Genomic DNA, 27,385 nt, shown 5'->3' with positions numbered 1-27,385 from the left:
TTACTGGTGCCCCCCCTCCTCAAACCACACATAAAAAAAATAATATTTAAAATCACTGAAAACAAAGCTGCTAGTAGGATCTGTATCCACCCTCCCGTAAGAAATATCATGGCGATGCTTATTATGTCTTCTTTTAATTCAGATTCTTACCAAGGAATGTCATTAAAATGTAGAAGTATCCATAATGGTTAGGGGGATTCAAATCCCAATACATTCAGTCATTCAGAATGAGAAAATGCCGTAAGATTGTGGCTCAAAATACAGTCCATCTATCGAGATCTTGACCTTAGTATACAAAACAGTAGATAAAAATATGTTAGCAAAATCCACTGGACAACAAATGAAACAGTGGATCCCTTGATACAAGGTATCCTTTCTCTGTCAGGAAACCTATTCCCTGTTCGTACACTCTCTAATATTACTCAAAAATATTTGGTGTTAGTACAAATTTATAAACTACAACAAAAATATCGCACTTATCTTTTTTTTTTTCAAACTTTGAGATGTAACAAAGAAAGCTGATCAATGTACTCTCTAGTTTAATATTAGAAAAACTTAAATCATTAAACTGATTCTAAGCATTAGGAAATGGTCTTCAAGATCGGTTCTCCAAAGGGATATCTGATATTTTTTTCTGCAAAATTTTGGAAAAAATACTTTTTGCAATATTACAAACGTCGGCTCTTTGGTTCCCAGGTCAGGCCAATATGGATCTAAAGTCGACACAACACTTCGTTAATATTGGAACCCAATAAATCTAAAGAAATTCAACATAAAGAAGTATAATAAAATGTAAGAGTTCAAAAGAAATATACAAGTATAAATAATATATAAAGTATAAAAATATAAAATCTAAAAAATGTGTAAATACAAAATAAAATATAAAAATATAAAATAAAATATAAAAATAGATGAAAAAAAAATCAGGAATGCCGATGGCTAATTTCAGTGCTCAGTAAAATAATGTAGATGGCACGACCCATATATAAAGGGAACCAGTGGGATCAACATAAAGCATACCCTCGCTCCGAAAACCCTAAATTTGTTTCAATTTTTGGGCACTTCCTGTTCAAAATATCAAATAAAATTTGTTTTCTTTTACTGTCCCCCCTTCTAATTATTCTGAATACAAGGTTTCAAATTTGTTTTTTCGTCAATTTTGATAATTTTCATGATAAAGGGGGAATTTCAATCTGACCTTTTTTATTGGGGTATTACTTATGCTCATGTCATTGGTTGCATTGCCAAATGTTGCATTGTTACATAAAAAATATACAGATGATTGCTAATTTATAAGGAGCTCCTTATATATAGAGGGATATTGTCATGCCAAGTGATCTAATTCTTGTTTTCTTTTTATATGGCCAGTATTAGTGAGCTGCCACCCTGACTTTAAATGCTTTTGGGTCTCAAAATTCGTAAAATAATAGCGCAATTTTAGACCCAAAAGAGCACTGGTCTGGATACCTCATACCAGATTTGAGCCAGAACCGTCGGTTTGACAAAACGTAACAGGGTTTTAGTCTTACATTGGTCTGTATATTAATTTGAATGTTATGTTTTAAAACAGTTTTTCTCTCCATTTTTTTTAATAAGAAATGAGAGAAAAAATATGAATCTGACTTTCTATATTGTGATATTAGTCTTATTCATGTCATCGGATGCATAGTCTATATTGTGATATTGTGCCTATATTGTGATATATCTATATTGTGATATATCTATATTGTGATATTAGTCGTATTCATGTCATCGGATGCGTAGCCTAAACGAGGCAGTTGTTTTTTAATTTGATTAATATTTGAAAAAAAGCAGTAATAGTTTAAGAGGTTATATGTTTCTTTCCCTTTTAAGAAAAACATATAATTCTTTCAAATCATATCGCCCTAAGAGAGGTATAAAAAATTTATTGAAAATACCAACTTAGCGATTTTAACCTATTCATTGCAAATTTCAAATCAAGTTCCCTTTCTTGTGCTTTTGGAAATATGCTTAACTAGACATTATAAAGTGGAATGGCCTTGAAAATGTATGTGTAAAAGCTGACTTTATAGAAAAGGGCAATCAATGAGAGTTAGTCTACAAGACATTAGTGAGACCCCCCTATTGATAACCGGACGACTGTGTCCGGTTGATGATCGAATTTTACTTTTTAATTTAAATTGAAGAAGTCCTATGATCCATTTCAACCTAAAAAAGGATAACCGGCCTACAATGAACCTCTGAAACCGGTTTACCCCTTTCCCCCACCTGAAACCCATCCCCCCTCTCTTTTGATCTCGAAAAACAATCTTTTCGATATTTTCATTAAAAAAATCGAAAAAGTTGCTTCTCCTCATTCAAGATTTTGAAAATATTTCTTTTTTATCTTCCTAAGAATCGGAAAAATCTTGCCCCCTCCACCCTGCATTTGGGTGAATTTTTAGGAGATTTAGGAAATTTCAATTTTGTAGAAATTTTTACCATTTGAAAAGAACATTATGGTCGGTAAAAAAAAAACTAGAGTCAAGGCCATAACGGTTTGGGAGAATAGTTGCACATCACATCACCTCATATGCAGGTTTTCGTGTATCGTTCCCAGAAAATCAATTACATTATCGAGAGTCCATTTTATATAACAATTAACAGAATTTGATAAAAAAATATTGCGCATGATGATAAGATCACAGATCTCATCATTCTTAGGGTCATTTTGAACGCTGACGATGTTGATGCTAAACCTATAAAGGGTTGCCGACATGGTAAAACTGTACTGTTTCTGGTACAATTTAAAAGTCTTTGTACAAAACGGCACATCTACAAATTTGTTGGTACATCTAGAAATTTTCTTCTTGTTATGGCAAATTTTTGACCTGCTGTTTAGACGGAACGAATTATCCTCTTTCAATACAATTTTAGTCAGAAAAAACGGTACAGTTTACTTCAAACCATTGACAACGCTAAATCTGTATTTAATATTCCCCTCTATCATTAAACTTTTTAGCAAATTTACAAACTTTATGCTGAAAAAAAAAAAAAAAAAAAAAAAAAAGAGAAAAAAGAGAAGCTTTAATTTGTGAACAGGGTCTACCAATATTGCTGATGATGATGTCAATTTATATTTCATTTTAACCTTTCTCATTTAACCTTTCAATAGCTTTTCAAAATTTCTGCAGAAAAGGCTCATTTGCTAATAGAAATATTGAATTGCGGAACAATTCGTTTTTTTGTTGTTGTTGGAGTGGCTAATGTTGCATTTTTTAAGCATTACTTAGCGGATACTAACTTTTTTTTTAAGGTATATTCACTTATTTTTGTGCTTGTTAGTAAAATAATTAATGATTATTATATTTTTGTTTCGTATTAAATTTTCTTTCTATTATGGATTTTTTTTTTTCTCCTTAGTCGTTTTTTTTTCAGCAAAAAACAATTTACATGAGTTGTATAATGAAAAAACAACCAAAAGTACCCGGCATTAGTCTGATATTTTTATGATTTCTTTTTTTCTAAATTTCATACCACATATTTAATTTTATAGTGCTACCTCATACCCTTCAACCCCAAACTAAACCCATTCCAAAAACTCCCCCACATCCCCTTTTCACCTTCTCTTGTCCCTTCTCACCATCTCCTGCCATTTTAATTTTCCTTAGGGGATTGCACGGGGATAAAGGAACACTTGGAATTTGTTTGCATTAAAACAAGGTTAACACAAGGCCTGTAAGTGAAACAGTAGAGATTAGGTTAACGATAATACATATGGTGGGTGACAGAAAAGGTTAAAATTAGTTTTTATTCTCAGTTCATCACCTGCATCCAGGGTTCCATCCTTGGGAAGCCTCGGGGCCCAGCTCCTCCACCCATTAAATCCGAACTTTCTTGAATTTCCGGGCACTTTTTTATTTAAACCGTCAAAGAAAATAGGCTTTTTTTAATATTAATCCTCCCCCCTCAACTTGTCACGAAAAACAAATTATCCAGTTAGCTATTTCATTGGATTACATCCAGGCACGTCAATAGGGGGGAGGGGAGGGAAGGGGCTGCTGAGAGGGACAATAATACCTTTTTTAGTTAATTATTAAATACTTATTTATTTATTATGATTATTATTATTCAAGTCCGAGAACAGATAGACAGATAGATATTTTAAAAATTAAATCAACAGTAAAAGAAAATATATCACCATATGCCCCCTTTAAACTGTATGGCCGTGAATGCAGGGAGAAAGACGAAGAAAAAAAAGGAACAAACTCTAATTATTCGCCCAAAACAAATCCAAAGCAATTTGCCATGCACATAAAATAAAACAAAAAAAACGTTTATAACTTTACCCAGAGACATCCATTGTAGCGAGCCAAAAGAAAACTGAATAAAAAAGAAGCGATTTAATAATAATAAAATAATACCATAATAATATAATAAATACAATAATTCCACAATAATAATAACAATAAATAATAATAATAAAAAAAAAATACAATTAACACCTTCATGCTCAATTTTATCCCTCCAAAAGACCCCCTAAACTTTTGGGCTTGAAAGGGAAAAACGTCTTAACTTCCAGCTCAATTGGTCCATACGTTAAGGAATTCATTGCGACCAAACGAAGCACTTTATGGTACATTTAAGTAAATAATCTTACCTTAGCGACAAGTAAATCCGGATTTGCTTTATAGCGGAGGGGATCATTCGCTGAGAGATCTCCTCTAGCCGCTTTTAAAACTTTATCTATTTGATACTTTAATTTCTGTTCAATCGGTCTAATTCTCTCAATAATAGTCCTATTCTCCACGATTAAATCTATAAAACAAAGTCAGTGATTTTAAAAAACTTTCTATTAATAACGATTTACTATGGGAATGAGGAATATGTTTATAATTGTATTAATTGAGCACTAAGAACAGAGAAAATAAAAAAAAAAAACAAAAAAAAAACATGAAAACCTATAAGGAAAAAGAAAAATTCAGATAAAATCTTTGCAATTCTGATATTTGGAGGAGGGAACACCAACTCCTCCCTGGCTTATCTACCTGAGCAGAAAGCTATTATTGTACTCAATTCAAGAACGCACGGGAGAGCAAAGCTCCGAAATAAAGTAAGATAGTTAAGATGACAACGTCGGCATAGGGTAGAAGCATAAGCACTAAAGACAGAAGAAGAAGAACAAAGAAACTAAGATGACGTTTTCAAAGTAAAAAAAAAGATACCTTCTAAATAAAGCAGGAAAGTGGTGTGAGCTAATTTAGTATAATAACATAATGATGGCATAGTAATATATCAAAACAGGTGGATTAACATACATGTGAACAGCATCACCGAATTCGAGTTTATCAGGAAAATTCTACGAATTAGGCCATTCGTCATTTGGGGAGGCAAGGGGGCAGTTGCTCCCTTCCCAATAACTTTGAAAACATTAATATTTACTAAATAAACTTAAAAATGTAATTGGCGGGAAACTGGTTATGTGTTGCCAAGTTCATTTTTCCGTCAAAACTTAAAATCGGAATAAGTTAAGAACCTAGTCATACATGTATGTAGGCATGGAATGTAGGGATGGAAGCGGGATTGCCATTTTAATTTTGTGTTTGTTATATGTGTGTGTATTGTCTATTATGTATTGTGGTATAAGTATGTGGTATGCTTTTTAAGTTAGCTGAGTAGCGTCTTTGCTAAATAATAACTTTTCTTCATTACCACTTGAAGAAAAATGTGCTATAGCAGACTTAGGGCAGCCCAACACCATCTTTACTTGTTTACTATTTGGTATTTAGCATGCATTATAAAATCATCCCAAAATAAGTTTTCAGACAGCTTAAAACACCTTAGGCTATAATAAAAAATTATAGGGTTTAAGAGTTTAAGGTTTCACATTTGTATGTTTTTTGTTTTTTTCAATTTGTGGTAAGGATCTAGGTAGAAGATTAGAAAATGGAGTTTTTAATTTTGGTATATGGAAGAAGAGCAGATTTTAAGTTAAATATTTCGAAGTGTTTGATTTTAGAGTTTAATTAGAATTCTCAGAATATAATAGTTAGCTTCAGGATTTGTTCAGTATTTTTAAGTTTATTTATTAGGTAAGATTTAAATCTAATTGAATAGTTATAGTATATGATTTTATGAATTTTTAGATTACAGATTTTAGATTTGGTCATTTTTTTAATGTTTGTTTGGAATTTATTTTATACTAGTGGAATTTATTTTATATGTTGAGGGGAATACGATTCACCCGGATTGTGAAGTATTTGATTTTTGGGAATTGTTTTGAGGATTATTGTAGCTACCTAACAACGTAAGGCCCAGCGAGAGTAGAGCGAGCTGAAATGTGATGTAGTAAAAAAAAATGGTGTTATATATTTACTTTTTTCTTTTATTTATGTAAATATAATGAAAAGTGTTTTAAAGTGTTATAAGAAAGGTGAATATATTTTAAAGTACTAAAACGTATATGCATTGTAAATTTGTATTTTAATGTTATACGCTGTCGGCCTAATGAATGGGAGCAGCCCCTTGCCGCCGTGGGTAGCTAGAATGAGAATTTTGAAATTGTTGAATGGTAAATTAATGGACGGAGAATCGTATGAATGAAAAAAAAAAGGTTTTTAGGAGAAAGGTAGATAAAATGTACTAGGAGAGAAAAAATTATGTATGTGAGGAATTTTAAAAATGGAAAGCTATAGAACGTCGAGTAAGAGGTAAGATAGATAGGTAGTAAAGTGAAGGAATAGAGAAATAGGGACAAATTAGATTACAAATAAGCAAAGAGTCATAGATAAAAAAAGAAGAAAGAAACAGGATTGATTTTTTTTTTCAGGAGTACGAAAAGGAAACAAAAAAAACACCTTAGGCTTATATTTTTAACAAATTCTCCGGAGGAGGGCAACAAGAAAACCCCTTCTCCCTGAAAGGCATCCCACACCTCCGAGACACCCGGATGTGGACGCCCCTCTTACCCCCCTCCAATTGAAATGCTGAAATTACCCCCGTGAATTAGGGTATACCCAGAATGAATGAAAGGATGAAAGTAGCCTAGTCATAAAAATTTTCAAGACGAATGTCCCTTCAAGGGTTGAAAATGCGGAAAAGGGCATGTTTAGGTTATAATTTTTAAAGAATTGATATAAATCAAATCAATCTAAGAGGAGGATCAGACAAGTTATTTTTCCAGAAAAGTGTTTGCTTGTCTGGAAAAGTGTTGCCTGCAATACCATTTTCGGTGCTGCAGAAGCAGGGGTGGGACAAATACACACCATCCTCCACAAACCTATACGTTTAAGGAAGAAATGTTGATTTCTGTTTTAATAAATCAGTATCTGGTCGTACATACAATCTTATTTGCACTGGTAATAAAAAGATATAAAAGAAAACTTACCAATTAATGAATTTTTTTGGAGGCTCATTCCATTTGCCTTTATAATCATGCCATAAGTTATGCCAATTAGATACTCAAGAAAGGCATGATATTTTACTTCAAGAATACTGAGTCCCTAAAAAAAAGAATGATACAAATAAGAAACAAATTCAAAGCCTAAAAAGGCTCAGATTTTCTTTAAAATATTTTTGAGGCCTTTTCCGTTTTCCTTTATAATCATGCCGCAAGATAATCCGATCAGACACTCAAGAAAAGGCCGAAATTTGACTTCAAGAATCCTTAAACCCTAAAACAATAAATTCTATAAATAGAAAATACAAATTATAGGGCTAAAAACACTGACATTTTCTTTTCTATGTATTATTTCTATATATTTTTAGGCCAAAACTTTAAAGACCAAAACTAGTTTGTGAAGGAGCCTTTCTGATGATTTTCAATTTCTTACCGAATGTCACAGAAAAAAGGCTTATATTTTAAGCTTATTATATTCTTTGCCACAATAATGGCTGACAATAGTGTAGATGTCATAAAACGGCTTCTAATTCAAGGGCCAGGATCCATAGTCTCCAGATTTGTACATTTAATTTTGACTAAAATCCCCATAACTGAAGACAGGTTAAATCTATCAAGGAAACGTTAGGAAAAAAAAAACAAAAACAAAAACGAGTTTGTAATTTATCTCCAGTTCTTGGATTTCTATATTTTCTAACACTAGACATTTGAGACCATAGGTGCCCATAGAAATGTTCTAAAGAAGGGGGCAAGAAAACAACAACTACAAGAGGCAAAAACCTAAAAAAAATCTCGGAAAATTCTTCCCGAATTTTAAAAAACTGTGCCTTTTGTATTTTTTTTCCGAAAGGGCTAAAGTCTAGCCCTCCTCTTCCAGCCTCATAACTTGCCGTGCTTAAGGTTATATGCAATGACGTCAAAACACCACTCTTAATTTTGCGATCAGCTGCGTTTCACCGAAGTCTCCCAGAATAATGAATCCCCAAGAGTACATTTTAAAACTCTTTTAATAGAAGTTTCATTCACTTGGCACTAAAGTAGTAATATATAAAACGTATAATAAAAGGAAAAGTATAGTAAAATTATAGTACAAGGAAAGTAGTAGAGTATAGAAATGCAATTTCAAAGACAAGAGGAAAGCCATTGTTATTGCTGAAGCCACCAATCTTACCATATTTTTGCCGTTCAAAAGCTGATCTGACCAAGTCTATAACATAGACAATGGGAGGAAGTCGTAAGGAAGGATTTAGGGGAAATTGGAACTTCGTAGGAGGATGTAAAGAAGAAGGCTTTAAATAGATTGGCATGGAAGAGGAGCGTGCGTAGCTGTCATAGCCTCAGGCAGCTGGGTGCTTCAGTGAGCTGTTAGTAGAACATGTTGAGGAAAGTTTGGAAGAGTAGGATGATAAGTCTGCGAACCAAGATTAGAATATTGGAAGCTACAGTTTGGTAGCGTGATTTAATCTCGTTTTCTAGGGCTATAATGAGAGAAAGGTTGAGATGACTAGGACACGTTCTGCAGATGACATATTGCCAATGATTGTCCTTCTCGGACAACCGGGTAGGGCTAAACGGAAAGCAGGTCATCCTCGGTTGGGGTAGGAGGATATCGTATGGAAAGATTTACGGGAAATGGGAACTTGCTGGGAGGTTGTAAAGAGGGAGGATTTGAATAGATTGTGATGGAGGATGAGCGTGCGTAGTTGTGTTAGCCTCAGGCGACTTGGTGCTGTGGCGAGTTGTTAGTAGTAGTAGTAGTAGTAATAGAGGTATAAGTTTTACATAAGGCTTTAGTTTGTACTTTAATAGGTTTATAGACTAAGGTATGCATGCAAAAGCATCAACCCTTTTTCGGTATTTTCATGGAAAAAAGGCTTTTTCTGTACTTTCATTGAAAAAGTAGAAACAACAACAAAATTTCCCCACATATTTTGAAAAATACATTTTGCCCCCCCCCTCCCCCCTCTTAGTTCTTGCGAACTGATGCTGCTGGTTGTATAAATGAAGTTTTACATTAGCTATTTGCCCATGTCGGCTAATAAATTGACTACTAGACGCTAATTTTGGACTCTGAGAAAGTTATGCCTTGTAACATGAACACCAAGCAATGAAATAAGTTACAAATTTTTAATTCAAAATAATTGACCAATAGCTTTAACTCATAAATAGGAAATTCTGAATCCTTCTAAAATTTTAGATGGTAATCTTTCGAATCTCAATTTGGCCTTTTCTTTACTAAGAATGTAGCTGACTTTCACCAAGAATTAAAAGTTTCATTCTTTCTCTGGCATTTGCTCTTGACACACACACTTTAAGACAGAACATTTTACTACTAAATAGAATGTCAAATAAGCACACTATTATCGAAAAATATTTGTTGCTGCTGCTGCAATTGTTGGCAAAAACTTGGATCCACAACAAGTAGATGGCAAACATTATGTTTTTTTCCATAAGACCGCTCCCTTCCTCTCAGAGGAGCTTTCAAAAATTATAATAGTCATAAGTATTAAAACACCGACTTAAACAGAGGTAATTTTCTAAGATCCCACCTGCGGCTAGCAAGAAACAAATGAGAGTTTCAATAGGGATAAGTCCTTTTTTAGACAGTAAAAAACAAATACGAAAGTTCTGGATACACACATATAAAGTTCAAAATGCGTGGCTGGTAGGTTCCATAGCCAGGCTGGACTACTGTTATGGGCGTGGCTTCTAATCTTGTAATCTCAGTTCGCAGACTTGTCTTCCTATTCTTCCGAGCTTTTTTTTAATTACAAAAAAAAAAAAAAATAATAATAAAAAAATTGCCAATTGGCTATTCTACTTTTACATCTTCACGACATCCACCATCTTTATCAATAATACAACTCAGGGAAGCGAAGCTATTCACTTGAAATATTTTATCGTGACTTAATATCACCTCATACACCCTCACATATTCCAAGTCTCGGCAGCCCTTAATATTAATTTAAAATTTATTTCTGTATCCTGAACTCTCAAAACCTCAAGAAATTTAGTTCATTAACATTTTATCTGGGACGCTCAAATAATCTGAATAATCAAAGTCTAGGAGTGTTTATCTCCCCATTTGATACCATGCTCTCCTATAGCCTCTGCTGTGTTCCTTTCGACAAAGTCCATACAAGCAGCCCTTCTTAACTCGAGCCCTTCTTTACACACAGCCCTTCTTAACTCGTGATTTCACCGAATCAACTACTAACCGCACTTCCTATCCTAGCCGCTGCAATCTGGAAAATATACCATCTGGTACAATTTATATTCTGGTCCAAGGGTGAATGAAAATGTACAGCCTCAAAAATGTACTATCTTCTCTCAGACCTTGGATATACTTTTTATCACTTTTTTTATTATTAGAAACTAATAATATTTCAATTGAGAATAATATAGATAGTGCTGCTGTTATACCGTATGCCCTTCACCACTATTATATACCAGAGTGCAAAAACAATTTCTAATCAATTCCATGCGCTCAGAGGCAACAACAATGAAGCTTGAAGGTAGTTGATTTTGGTATGTTTAACAATGGCTTTTCAGACAAACTTGATTTGATAATTTCTTTTCATAACTTGCTTTGATAAAGTCACCGAGTCAAGATAGATGAATGAACCTTCCAGAGTATAACATAAAACTGATTTATTGACTGATTTAACTGATTTATTGATTTATTGTAAGCTATGCCCTGGGGGCATATAAGGTTTTTTATAGGAAGCGTTGTCGTAAAAACTTCAAAAAGTGCTCATTCGATTGGAAACTAAAATGGCTAGTGCCTTTTTTAATAGTTGAAAATAATTGGAGGGCAACTAACCCCCTCTCACGCTCACCATTTCCCCTAACACGTACAATCGAAATTTTGAGGTAGCCATTTTTTGTCTTTGAGGATGACAACCCACAACGGCCCTCAGGGCAAGGGTTGTAAGCTATACCCTGGGGGCATATAAGGTTTTTAAAGAAAGCCATGTTGTTAGAAACTTCAAAAAGAGCTCATTCGATTGGAAATAGGAAGGGCTAGTGCCCTTTTTAATAGTCAAAAGTGATTGAAGGGTAACTCCCCTCTCACGCCCACCATTTCACCAAACACATCCAATCAAAATTTTGAGAATGCCATTTTGTTGAACGTAGTTGAGTTCTGGAAATGAGGTCTTTGAGGATGACACCCCAACCCAAAGCCCTCAGGACTAAGGCTGTAAGTTATTCCCTGGGGGCATATAATATATTTATAGAAAGCGTTGTCGTAAAAATTTCAAAAAGGGTTCATTCGATTGGAAATTGAAAGGGCCATTGCCCTTTCAATTTTTTATGGAAGGGATGGTTGTTTAACTTCAGATGGGGCTCAGTCTTTCTCCCTGAAAGAGACTATGTCAATACAAAACGAACAGAAATTAATTAAACAAACTTTTTCCACAAACTAGGTTTTTTAAAAAAAAAGTAAAGAACTCCATTAAACCAAAAATGAAAAATATAGAAACAAATAATCTACTAAGGATACAACTACCACCAATCTGTATAAATAAATAAATGAAACCCAAAACAAACAGAAATTAAAATAAGTCAAACTCACAACGAGCAAATATTAATTTAAGTAGGGTTCTAAACCCTATGCTTTCTAATCTGCAATTTAGAATTCATTGGGTTTAGAACCCTACTCACATTAATTTCGGCTTGTCTTGGGTTTCAATAATTATTGATACTGATTTGTGGTAATTGTATGCTTGGTAAATTATTTGATTCTTTTTTTTGTTCATTTTTGGTTTAATAGAGTTCTTTACTTTTTTTTTGAAAAACTTATGTTGTGCAAAAAGTTTTTTTGATTAATACCAAAAGAAGCTTGCTCTGAAAGCGATTATTTTTCCCTGAAGTTCCTTTAAATAAGACACAAGTTCTACAGCATGCCCATTTAATCTATGAATGCAAGACGAAAATACAATGCTTCACTTTTTTTGTAAATTTTCAAGGTAAAGTATCCTAGAATGTTAATGATACCAGCATAAAATAACATAGTAATTGCCAAAAATACTAAATTCAACATTCAAACTTTCAAAAAAGAGATTATTAACTATAAATCTAGATCTTTAAATTATTTACTAATACCTCTTTCAATGCCGAAGCACAATCTTATTAAGCATGCAGTGCTGGACAACACTTTGGACGTCAATAAATCACACACTACTGTAACTGTTTCTCTTTACTTATACGTTCCCATTGTTCACGAATAACTACGTACATATAAAAAATAAATACAAGGATTTTAATTCAGAAATTAAAATTGCAAATATGAAGAATTTTAGAGTATTTTTAATAGATAGAGGGCATAAATACGGGAACACAAACTGAGTCCAATAAGAGGAAATGGATTTCGTTATTGAATTAGTAGCCATGACGGGATCCTCCCATGTGTATTGTAATTTGATATAGGATTTGCCTATCCTTTTTTTCTCTTTACAAAAGAGCCTAACTTGGCGATATTAAGGTGTCCACCATTGTTTTCCTCGATCCTGAGAGCCCCAACCGCCATCTTCAGACCGACTTGAGCAGGTAACGCTGGAGGAGAGTTACCCAACACTTGCCAGCCATCAACATCAAGCAGCAATTAATCCTCAGAACTAGTCTTACTAATAGAACTTCTTTCCTCCACCTGAGATTGCTCTACTTGGGATCTTTTCTTGCACCATAGTCGGTGAGTCAGACATCACGGGGGATTGACCCCCGTCGATGATTTTGAAAGCCATTACTAGCTTAAATACATTCAATCTCGACAGAGTGTTCCGAAAGATACCCTGCCTTGTGGTAGAACACTGGCCAGGACCGCCAGTGACTGAAATAGGTAGTAGGCCAGCTACCATTTGTTTTAACGATTCTAAGGGATACCACGAGAAGGATGTTACCTCTACACCTTATTAGAATAGAAAAAATGCAAAAAAAAGCCTATTAAGCATTTCAGAGCAACATAATTAGAAGTCAGGACAAAACAAATCTAGGGCCTTTATTCTTTAAATGGACACGCCAACTCATTACCTGAAATTCACCAAAAAACAAATACCATTTACTTGCTTATTGGATAAATACATTAAAAGCATTGGTATTCTGACGCAGAAAGCATTGCAGTATCAAAAAGAGAAGACCTGAAAACACAGGGCCTTGATCTTGTTGGAAATATTTATATAGTTGGTTTTCTGCACAGAACTTTTCAACTCTTCACAACTATTTTTACTCACAACACAGTTATTCCAAGCTATTTACCTACACCTGGTGCTTTAATTAAGCATATACTCCTCCCCATCCACCCAACACAAATTCCTAAATATACCCCTGACATAGGACTAAGTACAATTAAGGTGAGGACGTAAACCAGGGAGGCAGGTATCAACGATATATGTTAACTTTTAAGTCAAAATCAAATTTGTCAAAATTAAAATCAAATTTCAGTCATGAGTGTAAATACGTCCGTTAATAAAAATTATTTGAATATATCAGAAAAACTGGGTGGGAGGGGGGGCAGCTGCACCGCCTGCTTAGGCCTAGACCGCCAATGATGGATAACGCTTTGCATCCCAAAACACGGGATAAAAAAGTCATTGGTCAGCCAAAGCTTCTAATTTTTATTCACAAAGAGAAGGAAAAAGCATAATTCACTCAGCATCAGCATCAGAATCTTCTGATGCTGAGAACGAATCACTCAGCATCAGCATTCACTCAGCATATCAGGGATTCAGTTACCTTATTCACATTTGGGGGGTCATCTGCAATTTGTTGGCTTAACACTTTCACCTTTTCTCTCACTTGATTTGTGTGGGTTGCGATTTCATCGATAAGGCTTCTGAACTCCAACTGTACATCTCTATCTTCATCTTCCATGACTTTCAACGTTAAATAAACTAAAAAAAAAGTAATAAGTCGGGAATTGTTTCTAAATAAGTTAAATACCTTAGATTCTGATTCATAACGAGTCATGTTGGTTGAATGTAACTATATTTATCTCTAGACTCGAGTGTAAAGGAAGGAGATGATTTAGGCTCGTACAACTTCTCTTATATTCGTGTAAATATGAGAATTTACACTTTCTGCTGTTATTTCTCAATATTTTAGCATTTTTTTTTATATTGTGCCCCCTCCCCTGATTTGAACACTGGAGAGACAAAATCAACGCTTATACCCGTTCGACTCGTATCTTTTTATCCTTCTTCTTGTTCTTCTTTATGAACATTCAAAAAAGTATATAATTCCTATATACCGGTGTCTACGGCGACGCATGTAAGTTGAGCACTATTCAACTCGATAAATCAAGAACGGGATAACTAATAGGAACTATAGTCGCAGGTGTGACTATACTTTGGCCCAGTCATAAAGATACAAGTATTTAAAAGGTGTGAAAAATGAACCCTGACGACACTTTTTTCTTCTTTTTTCTTCTTAACACAAAATGGAAATCATGGAAAAAAATAACGGTTCATCATCGGAAGACTGTAGGCTACTTTTCCATCACTGATAACAGACCTGGTGAGGATCTGATGAACGCAAAACATGAACACAAATGTCGTAGTTTGGTCGGCTGAATTAAATATACATCCTAAACTAAACAAATACATGAAGAAATAAATATAAAAGGTTAATTCATGGAAACTTCCACGCGAGACGAACCCCCTCAAAAGATTTGGTCGGTTTCAGCATGCACAGTCTCAGAGCCCTGCCCAATAACTTAACTATTTTCCAACAATGATATTGTTCACTGCTATAAATTACAGTGGAAGAAAGACTAGACATGTTTTTTTTTTATTTTTTTTTGCTATATGAAAATAAAAAAAATAAAGATGAATAAACAAATAGGCTGTCTAATTACCTTCCCAAGCTCCATATCGTAGACATACAGCGCAGCAGAGGAAAGACTGCACACATTTTCTGTTTTTACTGTCCAAAGTAAAAAAACAATAATGAGGTTGTTTGGTTGCCTTTTCATGCTCCATACCGAGGTTATACAATATAACAATATATTTATAAAATATAACTGAAGATTTTTGTTTTCCAGAAGTAAACAACAATGAATAAATAAATTGGCTGCCTGATTACTTTCTTTTGTCTCATGCCCAATCTCGTGAACATAGAGTGATTATAGAGTTATTTAGTAAGAATGACTTACCATTACAATATGACCAGTTTAAATTATGTTTTACAGCAAAATAAAGAAACACAGATGAAAAAAATGAAAATAAAAAAGCAGTTTCTCAACAAAATGCCCCTGGATAACTAAAGAATGACGACTAAATTCTTTTCCACAAAAAAAGAAGTTCTTAGAAATCTCACCCGAAATTTCCAGAAATAAGAAATCTTTCACTATCCGAATTGCCACGTGATTACATTCTTTATAGTGTAAACTTTTTCATTTGCTTTCATCAAATACACGGCGAAGAAGACTCTCAGACCATCTTTTTAAATAAACTAAGGACAATATGAAGATTTCATTGAAAATTAGTACCCCCTCCCGACTCGGGGCAGTTTATTTTTGCAAGGATTCTGCTTGCATTACAGAGCAAACAAAAAGTTCATTAGAATTTTAGCTACCGACCCTTCCCCTCTCCAAACCTTAGACTTGATCTGTTTGTATTAGTGTGAGCAGCCCAGGTAGATCAAGACACATCTGTACATCCGTAAGAGGAAATGAAGAGGCTCCCCTAGACTTAACACTAGGAGCTCATATAAGGTTACCAAAGGACCACTTTGTCATCATTTTTCTTTGACCAATTTTTGGTCTATTACTTAGACTATTAACTATTAGATGTCATTAACTTAAATGTCACTATTTTTTTCCTATCAAACATGGTGTCTTTATTATCTTGTGTCATTGCAGTGTCAGTGGTTTATCCTGTCATCAGTCGGAATGAAACTATTTGTAAATGTCATTGTAAATGTCACTATTTGTAAATGTTATTGTAAAGAGCGTAATCACTTTTTTTTCGTCATCACATAGCTTACCTTTGGTTTAGTTGATCATGGCAGTCATCGTTTTTATTTTGCCTTCCCACCCCCCAGGAAAGCTTCATTCCATCAAAAATTTGCACCCCCCCCCCCAAAAAAAAATTAACCAGCGAAGCTTGAAGATTCTGATGATAGTACCCACAGAAGAATGCGCCTACAGAAGATTGCTAGATTATGCTCAAAGATTTTCAACTTGTTTATCTGTAATTCCAAGTAATACACTTGAGCTTACCTTTTTTATGAATCACGTACTACAGAGTTCGAATTAATCTTTTTCTTGTTCGAGTTGGTAAGTCATTACCTGTGATATCCCCAGTAGCCTAAACCCGGCCAAGAGGTTGTCTGCTCAGAGACTATAATTCCCTCGTTTGACTGGTTTGTAGTATATCAGCAGTGGTGGCTCTATACCTGGGCAGGGGGATGGGGTCTGCCCCATCTCTAGTTTTTCTAACATCCGATATTAAATTCCTTTTATTTTATATTTTTACACTCCCATTAAGGTGCTTAATTAACTAAAACATAGTCGCAATTGTAATTTTTGTATACCTTGCCCCCGCTCCTAGTTTATGAGGCCTAAAAACGTTACTGTATAATGGTACTACAGTTTGAGGCTTTCCGTGTCATCCCTTCATTATAGCGCAGCCATGATTCGAGATTTGTCCAGACTTTTACGCATGGAAATAAAACCAAAGTTTTTGATTTGCCTGACAATTCACATATCTTACCTTACATACACATACCTCATGCTAATATAGACTTAACAGTCTTTTTAAAGATAAATAATGGTAAACAAAATAAGGTTCTGGAAAAAAATTCCATTTTGTCCCAATTAATTCAAACACTGCAGTATCCATTTTCTAATGGTAGCCTTTGTTCTAGCAAAACTAGACAGGCGAACCAGATACTTCTTTTAATGCAGAGATATAAATTTTTTAAACCTCGCAACCAAAATATGTTGCATTTGTTATGGTCAGTCAACCAATATTTAATAAATCTTTTGTTAGCGCAACTGTCTGAACTTATACATTGGCTCACTCGCCTGACACTCTGGGCGGATGTTCAAACACTTAATTCAAACACCTTAACACCAATTAATTCAAACACTACAGTATCCATTTTCTAATGCTAGCCTTTGTTCTAGCAAAAACTAGACAGGCGAACTAGATATTTCTTTTAATGCAGAAATATAAATTTTTTAAACCTCACAACCAAAATATGTTGCATTTGTTATGGTCAACCAATATTTAATTAATCTTTTGTTAGCGCAACTGTCTGAGCTTATACATTGGCTCACTCGCCTGACACTCTGGGCGAATGGACCCTAATAGTCTTTGGACGCTTGTTTGCCTGCGATTCCAGGCGACTTAACGGTCATTTGTCAATTCTAAAACTCTGTCAACCTGCCTGAGACTCTTAGCGGACGTGCATCTCCAAAAGCTAAGACAGTAGTATTTGTCCAAAAAGAGAGCCATAGTTACTCCAGCCGTTTACCTGAACACTTGGAGAACTATAGATCTCCCCGTTTGCCTGCGAGTCCAGGGGACTTGTCGGTCCTGTGTCAATCCTTAACCACGGTAGTCCGCCTCACAGTCTAAGCGGGCGAGCCTATTAGGATACCAAGGTCACTCGTTCACCTCTGAGTTTATCAAATTCAGTCCCCCGTTTTGCATACAAGTCCAGGGGACATTGTCCGTCATGAGTCAACCCAAAAACCTCGGTCATCCCCATTGCAATTCCAGTAGGTATGGGCGAACCCAAAGGGGGATAACAGGGATACATCCCCCTGAAATTGGGGAAATTTGTCCTTTAGGGTCGACATTTTTATAGATCTTGACTAATACAAAAGGATAATAAACGCCCTCAATCTCATTGTGACGAGTTTAAAAAAATGAATTATTTACTTATTTTATAAAATAATTTAAAACGAAACTGTCTTAAAAAGAAAACCAAATTCATTATAGGTTTTAATCCAATTGATATAAAGTAATGTATGCACAACAAGTAGGTAATTTGTGACAATCTCTACACGAGAACTTTGTTTTATGAAAATGCAGTTGGGAACAATGCCCGGCTGTCGCCAGTAAGCCAGATGCTGTTATGACCTCGGGCTCCTAAGATTGTTGAACTTCGTTTAATTCAATGTGTTCTTTTTCAGTGTTTATACAGAAGTCTACGTCCCTGCTTTTTAAGTAGTCGTCCATCATTCCAAAACGGAAATCACAATTATAGACTTTTTTCAAACAGAAACAGTTGGTTGATACAAACCTTGGTTAAAAATGGGAAGCAACTTAAAATCCTTAGGGGGGGGGGGCAAGGTTATGATGGAGCTTCATCTATGAGTGACCAGTTTTAAGTTTTTCCTGCTATACCCAGTGAACGTTTTCCCTATGCAGTCTATGCTCAATATGCAAATCACTTCTCAAATCTAGCCCTGTGTCATTCCTACAACATACCTATTATGAAAAACTATCTAAGAACTTTGAAAGAAGTTATTAATTTCTTTAGAATTTCACCTAAACGCTTTGCAATTTTAAAATAAATTGTTCAAGAAAGTAATCCTATCACAGGGACAAAAAGAATAAGATTGGACAAATTTTGCGAGACTAGATGGATGGAGCACTTAGAAGCAATCATTTTGTTAAAAGAGATGTCCATTATTATCTTTCAGGCTATGAGGGACATTCAAGAACATCCTGATTCAGCTTCTGAATCTTCAAGCAAAGCTTATTCCTTGCTATCTGCTATTGAGAGACGCAGTTTTGCAGCAGCTATGATTACTGTCATAAAAGTTTTTAGTCTGTCACAGAATTTATCGACATCTCTGCAATCAGATACTATAGATATCGCATACTTTCTCAAACACGCTTACGATCTTAAGAACGAAGTTAGAGACATGATAGAGAGGAGAAAAAGCCACGTTTCATCCACTTTTTACTGAAGGGACTGAACTATGTCAAGATTATAAAATCGGCATTAGGATGCCCAGATGACCTCCAAAACAAACGTATAGGGATATTTACGCAACAGCGTAAAAGGATCCTGAAATGTAATACCGACGTTCTATGTTTATCCCATTTATCGACTACTTTCAGCAGCAGCTGTATCAGCGATTCCTTAGTGTCAGAAAGTTGCTGGAGTCACAGCAATACCTATTTCCTCAACACTGTATTTCGATCGACGAAGAAAAACAAGAATATATCAGACTCTCTGACTAATTTTTGGTATGTTGACGCAGACAGCTATAGGGGAAGCTTGCAATCTGAATTAGCTCTGTGGAGGAGAATGTGGATACAGCCGGGAAACGTGACACCAAAATATTTCATAATGTGCCTGAAAGAATGGAAAAAGAACATTTTTCCCACTCTACATCGATTTTTGAAGATTGGTGCAACGAATCCGTCACTACGGCTACGTGCGAGCGTTCTTTTTCTACCCTGAGAAGAGTGAAATCTAATACCAGGACATAAAGAAAGAAAAAAGAGCAAAAATGGGGTTTTTGAAGGCCAAATGAAAATACTGAAAAAATACAACAAAGCGAATATCTCGAGGGGAAAAACGCCTCTCTTCCTCAGCGCGATATGAAAAAATATAATCAATGCGAGTGCCGAAGAACAAACCAACAAATAAAACGCGGAAAGTCAATGTGAATGTGAAAAAGAAAAAAACAAATTAAAAGATGAATAAAAATCAATAAAAGCCAAACATTTGTAATAATTGAAACCGAATACTTAACAGCAATAAAAGTGAGTCATTCGGCAATATCCGTAATTTGTAAAGAAATTTAAGTTTGAACCGCTATCTAAGGATACTAAGCGAGCAATTGAGATATAAAAGACAAACATTCATTCACTCAAACAAAAACGAAACAACATTGAATGAGTCTGAGAGCTATGTCATCTGACTCCTGATTTTAATAATTTCATTTCTCGCTACACTCTTTGAACCTTAAGGGGTTGTTGACGTGTCTGATTAAGTGATTGGGAAAGTGTTACAAGGTTTATATCTGGGACTATTAAAGTATCGGCTTCTCTTTTGAGAAAACCGAAATAGGACTCATCTATTCTTAAACCACCTGAATCCCTGTTCAAAGCTATACCTATATGCTGGTATTTATAAATTTCAACAGCTTCTCTGTAGTGCTTAAGAAATTATCTTATACCAGGAGTGCCTCAGGTCGGGAACGGCTTAATGGATTGGCTTTATCTATACACAAGGATATTCCAGTCAATGCATAAGATGTTTTGGATAAACTAGCCCACAATAAAGGGGCTTAATTTTAATTTATAATTACATATTCACATTGTTGTCTTAGTAAACAATGTATATTGTAGTCTAAAAACTTTATTTTTCCCTTTTAGTCAGTACTACCATTCCTTAGTCAATTTATCCGTGCCCCTCCGAGATCTATCGTTGAGTTCGCCCCTACTCAGTAGGCAAAGCTCATATAGTGAGAAGAATCTGAGCTGCCCAATCGTCTTCAAAGTCCTGTGAACATGGTCAGTCATAAGTATTTGAAAACCTTTTATTTGGGGTCTCCAGTTGCCTTCAAATGGCTCATAGACAATTAAAATTGCCCTTATTCCATGCCTATTTACCTTAGTTCTGCAGTAGGATGGATGGATGGTAGACTATCGATCAACAATTGAAGAGACATAATTCTGAAAAAGGCTTATGCCATCTTTGCCTCTCTCTCTCAAACTAGTTGCAAATCAAGCTGAAAAAATTAAGCCATGGCTAATCAAACAGTTCGTGGTAACGAACTGTAAGTAAGGAGCGACCCGGCTAGATGGTAACCAAAACTCTAAAAAACGGAATTTTGATACCAATAGATACATCAAAACAATCAAATTTTAATTATTATTTCAAATATATAAATTTCATAAAGTTTAATCTTAGCTATCAAAAGTTACGCGACTGAGAAAATTTCGTTGATTTTAGAAAAAAACAGGAAAGACCCCATAAGAATTATAAAGACTTAATGAAAACCACACCATCATATTCAGCGTATCAGAGAACCCTACTGTAGAGGTTTCAAGTTCCTATCTAAAAAAATATGGAATTTTCCATTTTTTGCCAGAAGAAAGATCACGGATGCGTGTTCATTTGTTTATTTGTTTTTTTTTTCTCAGGGGTAATCGTATTGACCCAGTGCTCCTAGAACATCTTGAGAAGGCTCATTGGAGCGCAAATTAGAGGTTATAGTGCCTTTTTTAAGTGACCAAAAAAATAGAGGGCAAATAGGCCCCATCCCACGCTCATTTTTTCCCATAGTCACCCAATTCAAATTTCGAGATAGCCATTTAGTTCACCATAGTCGAAAATTTAATATATATGTCTATTAGGATGACTTAATCCCCCACAGTTCCCAGGGGAAGGGCCTCAAGTTATGAACTTTGCCCATTGCTTACATATTGTATTGGTTATTGGGAAGTATACAGACATTTTCAGGAAGGATTTTTTTTCTGGTGGGGGGGGGGGGGCTGGAGGAGGGGGTTAATCGGGAGAATCTTTCCCTGGAGGATGTTTCTTTAGGTTAAGGGACATTTCTATGAAGAGGGCGCAGGACTTCCAAGCATTATTTAAAAAACATCAGAAATTAAATAAAAAAAAAACAAGTTTTTCAACTGAAAGTAAGAAGCAACATTAGAACTTAAAACGAACAGAAATTATTATGTATATGAGGGGGTTCTCCCCCAAGTCAATACCTCGCTCTTTACGCTACAGTTTTTTTTAGTGCTTTCAAAAGAGCTATATATTCTAATTAAAAGGCCTTTGTGATTCAGGCGTTTGTGAATTAAATTTTTTTTTAGCTTTTAACGTAAAGAGCGTGGTATTGACTAAGGGGAGAACCCCCTCATATACGTAATAACATATACAAAAAAAACAAGCGATTCGGCTCAATAGTAATCGAAACTTTTAAAAACGGAATTTTGATGTCAATAAATGTATCAAAAGAATGGGCTTATAATGCTGATTCTAAATATAAAAATTTTATTAAGTTTAGTATTACTCATCAAAGGCTACGAGCCTGAGAAATTTTACCTGATTTTTAAAGAGGGGGGAAACATTCCCTACAAGTGAAAGAATTTTAATGAAACTCACACCATCAGATTGAGCGTATCAGAAAACCCTATTGCATAGGTTTACAAGCTCATATCTGCAAAAATCTGCAACTTTGTATTTTTTGCCAGAAGAAAAATATACGAATATAGAAGTTCGTTACGTAAGTTAATTTGTAAATTACGTCATAACCAAATTTAGATACAGCCATTTAGCAAAAGAAAAGTAAAGTTTTTATGCAAATTTTGTTTACTTATTCAATGATGGTGAGCCAAAATAAAAGCTGCATTAACTAAAAAACGATCAGAAATTAAATAAAAAAAAGGAGTTTTTTAAACTGAAAGTAAGGAGCGACATTAAAGCTTAAAACGAACAGAAATTATTCCGTATATGAAAGGGGCTGTCCCCTCCTCAACGCCTCGCTCTTTACGCTAAAGTTTGACTCTGTCTCACAACTTATTTTTTTAAAACAATAAAAAAAACTTTAGCGTAAAGAGCGAGTCGTTGAGGAGGGGACAGCCTCTTTCATATACGGAATAATTTCTGTTCGTTTTAAGTTCTAATGTCGCTCCTTACTTTCAGTTTAAAAAACTTGTTTTTTTTATTTAATTGGAGAAAAGCCAAGACAGATAGTCCGAGTGAGAGGCAAAGCTGGCATAAACCTGTTTCAGAATCATAGGCAGCACAATACCGCTGCCTAAGTAAAGAACGATGTTGGCACAATGTATTATTATTTTTTTTTTTCTTGGCCTTAGCCCGGGTACTTCATATTAAAAGAGTTGCCGTGGCAACTTCGAAAAGGGCTCACTCCATGTAAAATCGAAATATTTTATATCTTTTTTAATAGTCAAGATTGATTGGAGGGTAACTAGCCCCCCCCCCACCGTCTGTCACTCCCCCAAACACATCCAATCAAAATTTTGAGATAGCCATTTTGTTCAGCGTAGTTGATTTCCAGATAGAAATTATGTTTTTGACGAGGACACTCCCCTCAGAGCCCTCAGGGCAAGGGTTGTAAGTTATGCCCTGGGGGAATATAAGGTTTTCATAGAAAACTTTGTCGTAGAAACTTCAAAAAGGGCTCATTCGATTAGAAATTCAAAGGTCTAGTTGCCCATTTTAATAATCAAAAGTAATTAGAGGACAACTAACCCCCCTCAAGCCCAGCTTTTCCCCAAACACATCCAATCAAAATTTGAAGATAGCCCGTTTGTTCAACGTAGTTGAAAGTTCTGGAAATTAGGTCTTTGAGGATGACAACCCCCCATAGTTCTCATGGCAAGGGTTGTAAGTTATGCCCTGGGGGCAAATAAGGTTTTTATAAAACGCGTTGTCGTAGAAATTTCAAAAAGGGCTCATTCGATTGGAAATTGAAATGGCTAGTGCCCTCTTTAATAGTCGAAAGTGATCGGAAGGCAACTAACACCCCCTCCACGCCCACCATTTCCCCCAACTCATCCAATCAAAATTTGGAGATAGCGTTTTTGCTGCACGTAGTTTAAAGTTTAGGAAATTATACCTTTAAGCAGGACACTGCCCCCACAGTCTTCAGGGCAAGGGTTATAAGTTATGCCCTGGGGGCATATAAGTTTTTATTGAAATCTTTGTCGTAGAAACTTGAAAAAGGGCTCATTTGATTGGAAATCCAAAGGTCTAGTGCCCTTTTTAATAGTCGAAAGTGATTTGAGGGCAACTAACCCCCCTCTCACGCCCACCTTTTCCACAAACATATCGAATCAAAATTTTTGGATAACCATTTTATTCAGCGTAGTTGATTTCAAGATAGAAATTATGTTTTTGAGGAGGACACTCCCCATCAACTCTCTGGGCAAGAGCTGTAAGTAATACTCCGAGGGCATTTAAGATTTTTATGGAAAGCGTTGTCGTAGGAAACTCAAAAAGGGGATTGGTCTATCGAATATTCAAAGGTCTAGAGCCCTTTTTCAATAGCCTAAAGTGATTCGATGGCAACTAACCCCTCCTCTCACGCCCACCGTTTCCCCAAACACGTCCAATCAAAATTTTAAGATAGCCGTTTTGTTCAACGTAGTTGAAAGTTCCGGAAATTAGGTCTTTGAGGATGACAACCTCCCCACAGCCGTCAGGGCAGGGGTTGTAATTTACGCCCTTGGGGAATATAAGGTTTTTATAGAACGCGGTGTCGTAGAAACTTCAAAAAGGGCTCATTCGATTGGAACTTAAAATGGCAAGTGCCCTTTTTAATAGTCTCGGAAGGCAACTAACACCCCTTCCACGCCCACCATTTCCCCAAAAACATCCAATCAAAATTTTGAGATAGCCATTTTGTTCCACGCAATTTAAAGTTCAGGAAATTATACCTTTGATTAGAACACTCCCCCCAGAGTCTTCAAGGCAAGGGATATAAGTTATGCCCTAGGGGCATATAAGTTGGGCTCATTCGATTGGAAATTCAAAGGGACAGTGCCCTTTTTAATAGTCTCGAAAGTGATTTGAGGGCAACTAACCCCCCTCTGACGCCCACCTTTTCCCCAAACACGTCCAATCAAACTTTTTAGATAGCCATTTTATTCAACGTAGTTGAAAGTTATGGAAATTAGGTCTTTAAGGATGACAACGCCTCTACCCCCACAGCCCTCAGGGCAAGGGTTGTAAGTTATGCCCTGGGGGTATATAAATTTTTTTATAGAAAGCGTTGTTGTAGAAACTTCAAAAAGGGCTCATTTAATTGAAAATTGAAAGGGCTGGTGCCCTTTTAATAGTCGAAAGTGATTGAAGGGCAGCTAACCCCCCGCTCACGCCCACCATTTCCCCAAATACATCCAATCACAATTTTGTTATATCCATTTTGTTCAACGTAGTTGAAAGTTCTAGAAATTAGGTCTTTTAGGATAATAACCCCATCAGAGCCCTCAGTGCAAGGGTTGTAAGTTATACCCTGGGGGCATATAAGGTTTATATAGAAAGTTGCTGTAGAAATTTCAAAAAGGGCTCATTTGATTGGAAATTGAAATTGCCCTTTTTATTAGTCGAAAATGAGTGGAGAGTAATTAACCCCCATCTCACGCCCACCATTTCCCCAAACATATTCGATCAAAGTTTAGAGATATCCATTTTGTTCAACGTAGTTGATAGTTCTGGAAATTATGTATTTAAGGATGACAAACCCCCCAGAGCCCCGAGGGCAAAGTTGTTAGTTATGCCCTGGGGGCATAGAAGGTTTTTATAGAGTTGTCGTAAAAACTTGAAAAGGGGCTCATTCAATTGGAGATCGAGAGGGCTAGTGCCCTTTTTAATAGCTGAAAGTGATTGGAGGGTAAATAGCCCCCCTATAACACCCACCATTCCCCCAACCACATCCAATCAAAATTTTCAGATAGCTATTTTGTTCAACGTTGCAGAAAGTTCCGGAAATTAGGTCTTTGAGGATGACAACCCCCCCCCCAGCCCTCAGGGCAAGGGTTGTCAAGGTTTTTATTGAAAGCGTTGTCGTAGAAACTTCAAAAGGGCTCATTTGATTGGAAATTGAAAGGGCTAGTGCCTTTTATGATAGTTGAAAGGGATTTGAGAGTGACTAACGCCCCTCTCACGCCCGCCATTTTCACAAACACATCCAATCAAAATTTTGAGATAGCCATGTTGTTTAACGTAGTTGAAAGTCCTGGAAATTAGGTCTTGAGGATGACAACCACCCTCAAAGTCCTTAGGGTAAGGGTTATAATTTATGTCCTGGGGACATATAAGGTGTTTATAGAAAGCGTTGACGTAGAAACTCAAAAATGGCTCATTCGATTGGAAATCGAAAGGCCTAGTGCCATTTTTAATAGTCGAAAGTGATTGAAAGGCTTGACATTTTTATATTAAAGATCAATGTGGGTATATTGTATTATTTTTGTTGTTGTTGTAATTAGGTCTTAGAGGATGACAACCACCCTCACAGCCCTTAGGGTAAGGGTTGTAATTTATGCCCTGGGGGCATATAAGGTGTTTATAGAAAGCGTTGCCTTAGAAACTCAAAAATGGCTCATTCGATTGGAAATCGAAAGGCCTAGTGCCCTTTTTAATAGTCGAAAGTGATTGAAAGGCTTGACATTTTTATATTAAAGATCAATGTGGGTATATTGTATTATTTTTGTTGTTGTTTAGGCCAGAGCACTTCGTATCGAAGGATTTGTCGTAAGAACTTCGAAAAGGGTTCATTCGATTGAAAATAGGAAGGGCTGATGTCCTTTTTGATAATCAAAAGTGATTGGAGAGACACTAATCCCCCTCCCACGCCCACCCTCCCATTTGCCTTTATGTTTAAACTAAATGTTGCCTTAAGATTAAATCAAAATGCACTGTGTTAATGCTAATTCCCAATAAGGCATCCCAGCAGTATTCCAAGAACAACTGAGGGTATTATGTTCAAACTTTCGGGGCTACTTCTGCTCTTAAAATTTAACCAAATCAAAATAGCGTAAGTGTATCCAAGCTGTCAAAGAAAGTGAACAGATTTATTTGCGAATGGTATCAAGTTTTCCACTTCAGGTCAACTAGAGGAGGTATGAAACTAAATTAAACACTACTGTTTGTGTCCAGATTTTTAAAAGGGCGTATGTTGTTAAAAATTAATGAAAATTTTTCTCCAGCATACAAACAGCAGGCCAAACTATAAATTCTCAAAAAAACGAAAAGATTTAAAGTGTTATTTTCTTTTTCCCTGAAAAGACTACGTCAATATAAGACGAACAGAAATTAATTAAAAAAAACTTTTTCCACAAAATAAGTTTTTCAAAGAAAAGTAAAAAACTACATTACGAAAACAATAAGAATTCCAAATAGGGATAGGTCATTTTATTAGACAGTGAAACGAAAATATAAAACAAAGACTCTAAATATTTCGACGACACAGTCGGTCATCATCATCAGTAGAGTTACTAACTTATCAAAATTTAAACAAACTGCTTTTATACTAAACAAATAATCACTTCCAGGTCAAAGCAAGTTACCGGTCCATTG

At 35.5% G+C, this 27,385-nt stretch overlaps 1 protein-coding gene across 5 annotated transcripts in view; it reads right to left on the bottom strand.

Moving 5' to 3' along the window:
• The window catches only part of LOC148944630 (mesoderm induction early response protein 1-like), a 97,423-nt gene that overhangs the window by 18,602 nt on the left and 51,436 nt on the right, over positions 1–27,385 (bottom strand). For all 5 annotated transcript variants that reach the window (XM_089100458.1, XM_089100454.1, XM_089100457.1 and 2 more), the window contains 3 exons: positions 14,093–14,250; positions 7,349–7,463; positions 4,622–4,779 (listed from right to left, as the gene is read on the bottom strand). In XM_089100458.1, coding sequence (XP_088956584.1) covers positions 4,622–4,779; positions 7,349–7,463; positions 14,093–14,250 — 431 coding nt within the window. The remainder of the gene's footprint in view (positions 1–4,621; positions 4,780–7,348; positions 7,464–14,092; positions 14,251–27,385) is intronic.

The sequence above is a fragment of the Artemia sp. Qi Xiang Cuo genome, chromosome 14 (assembly GCF_049724085.1).
Source record: "Artemia sp. Qi Xiang Cuo chromosome 14, ASM4972408v1, whole genome shotgun sequence".
NCBI classification, from domain to species: domain Eukaryota; kingdom Metazoa; phylum Arthropoda; class Branchiopoda; order Anostraca; family Artemiidae; genus Artemia; species Artemia sp. Qi Xiang Cuo.
The sequence above is the reverse complement of the archived record's forward strand: the minus strand, read 5'-3'. Positions and strand labels throughout refer to the sequence as shown.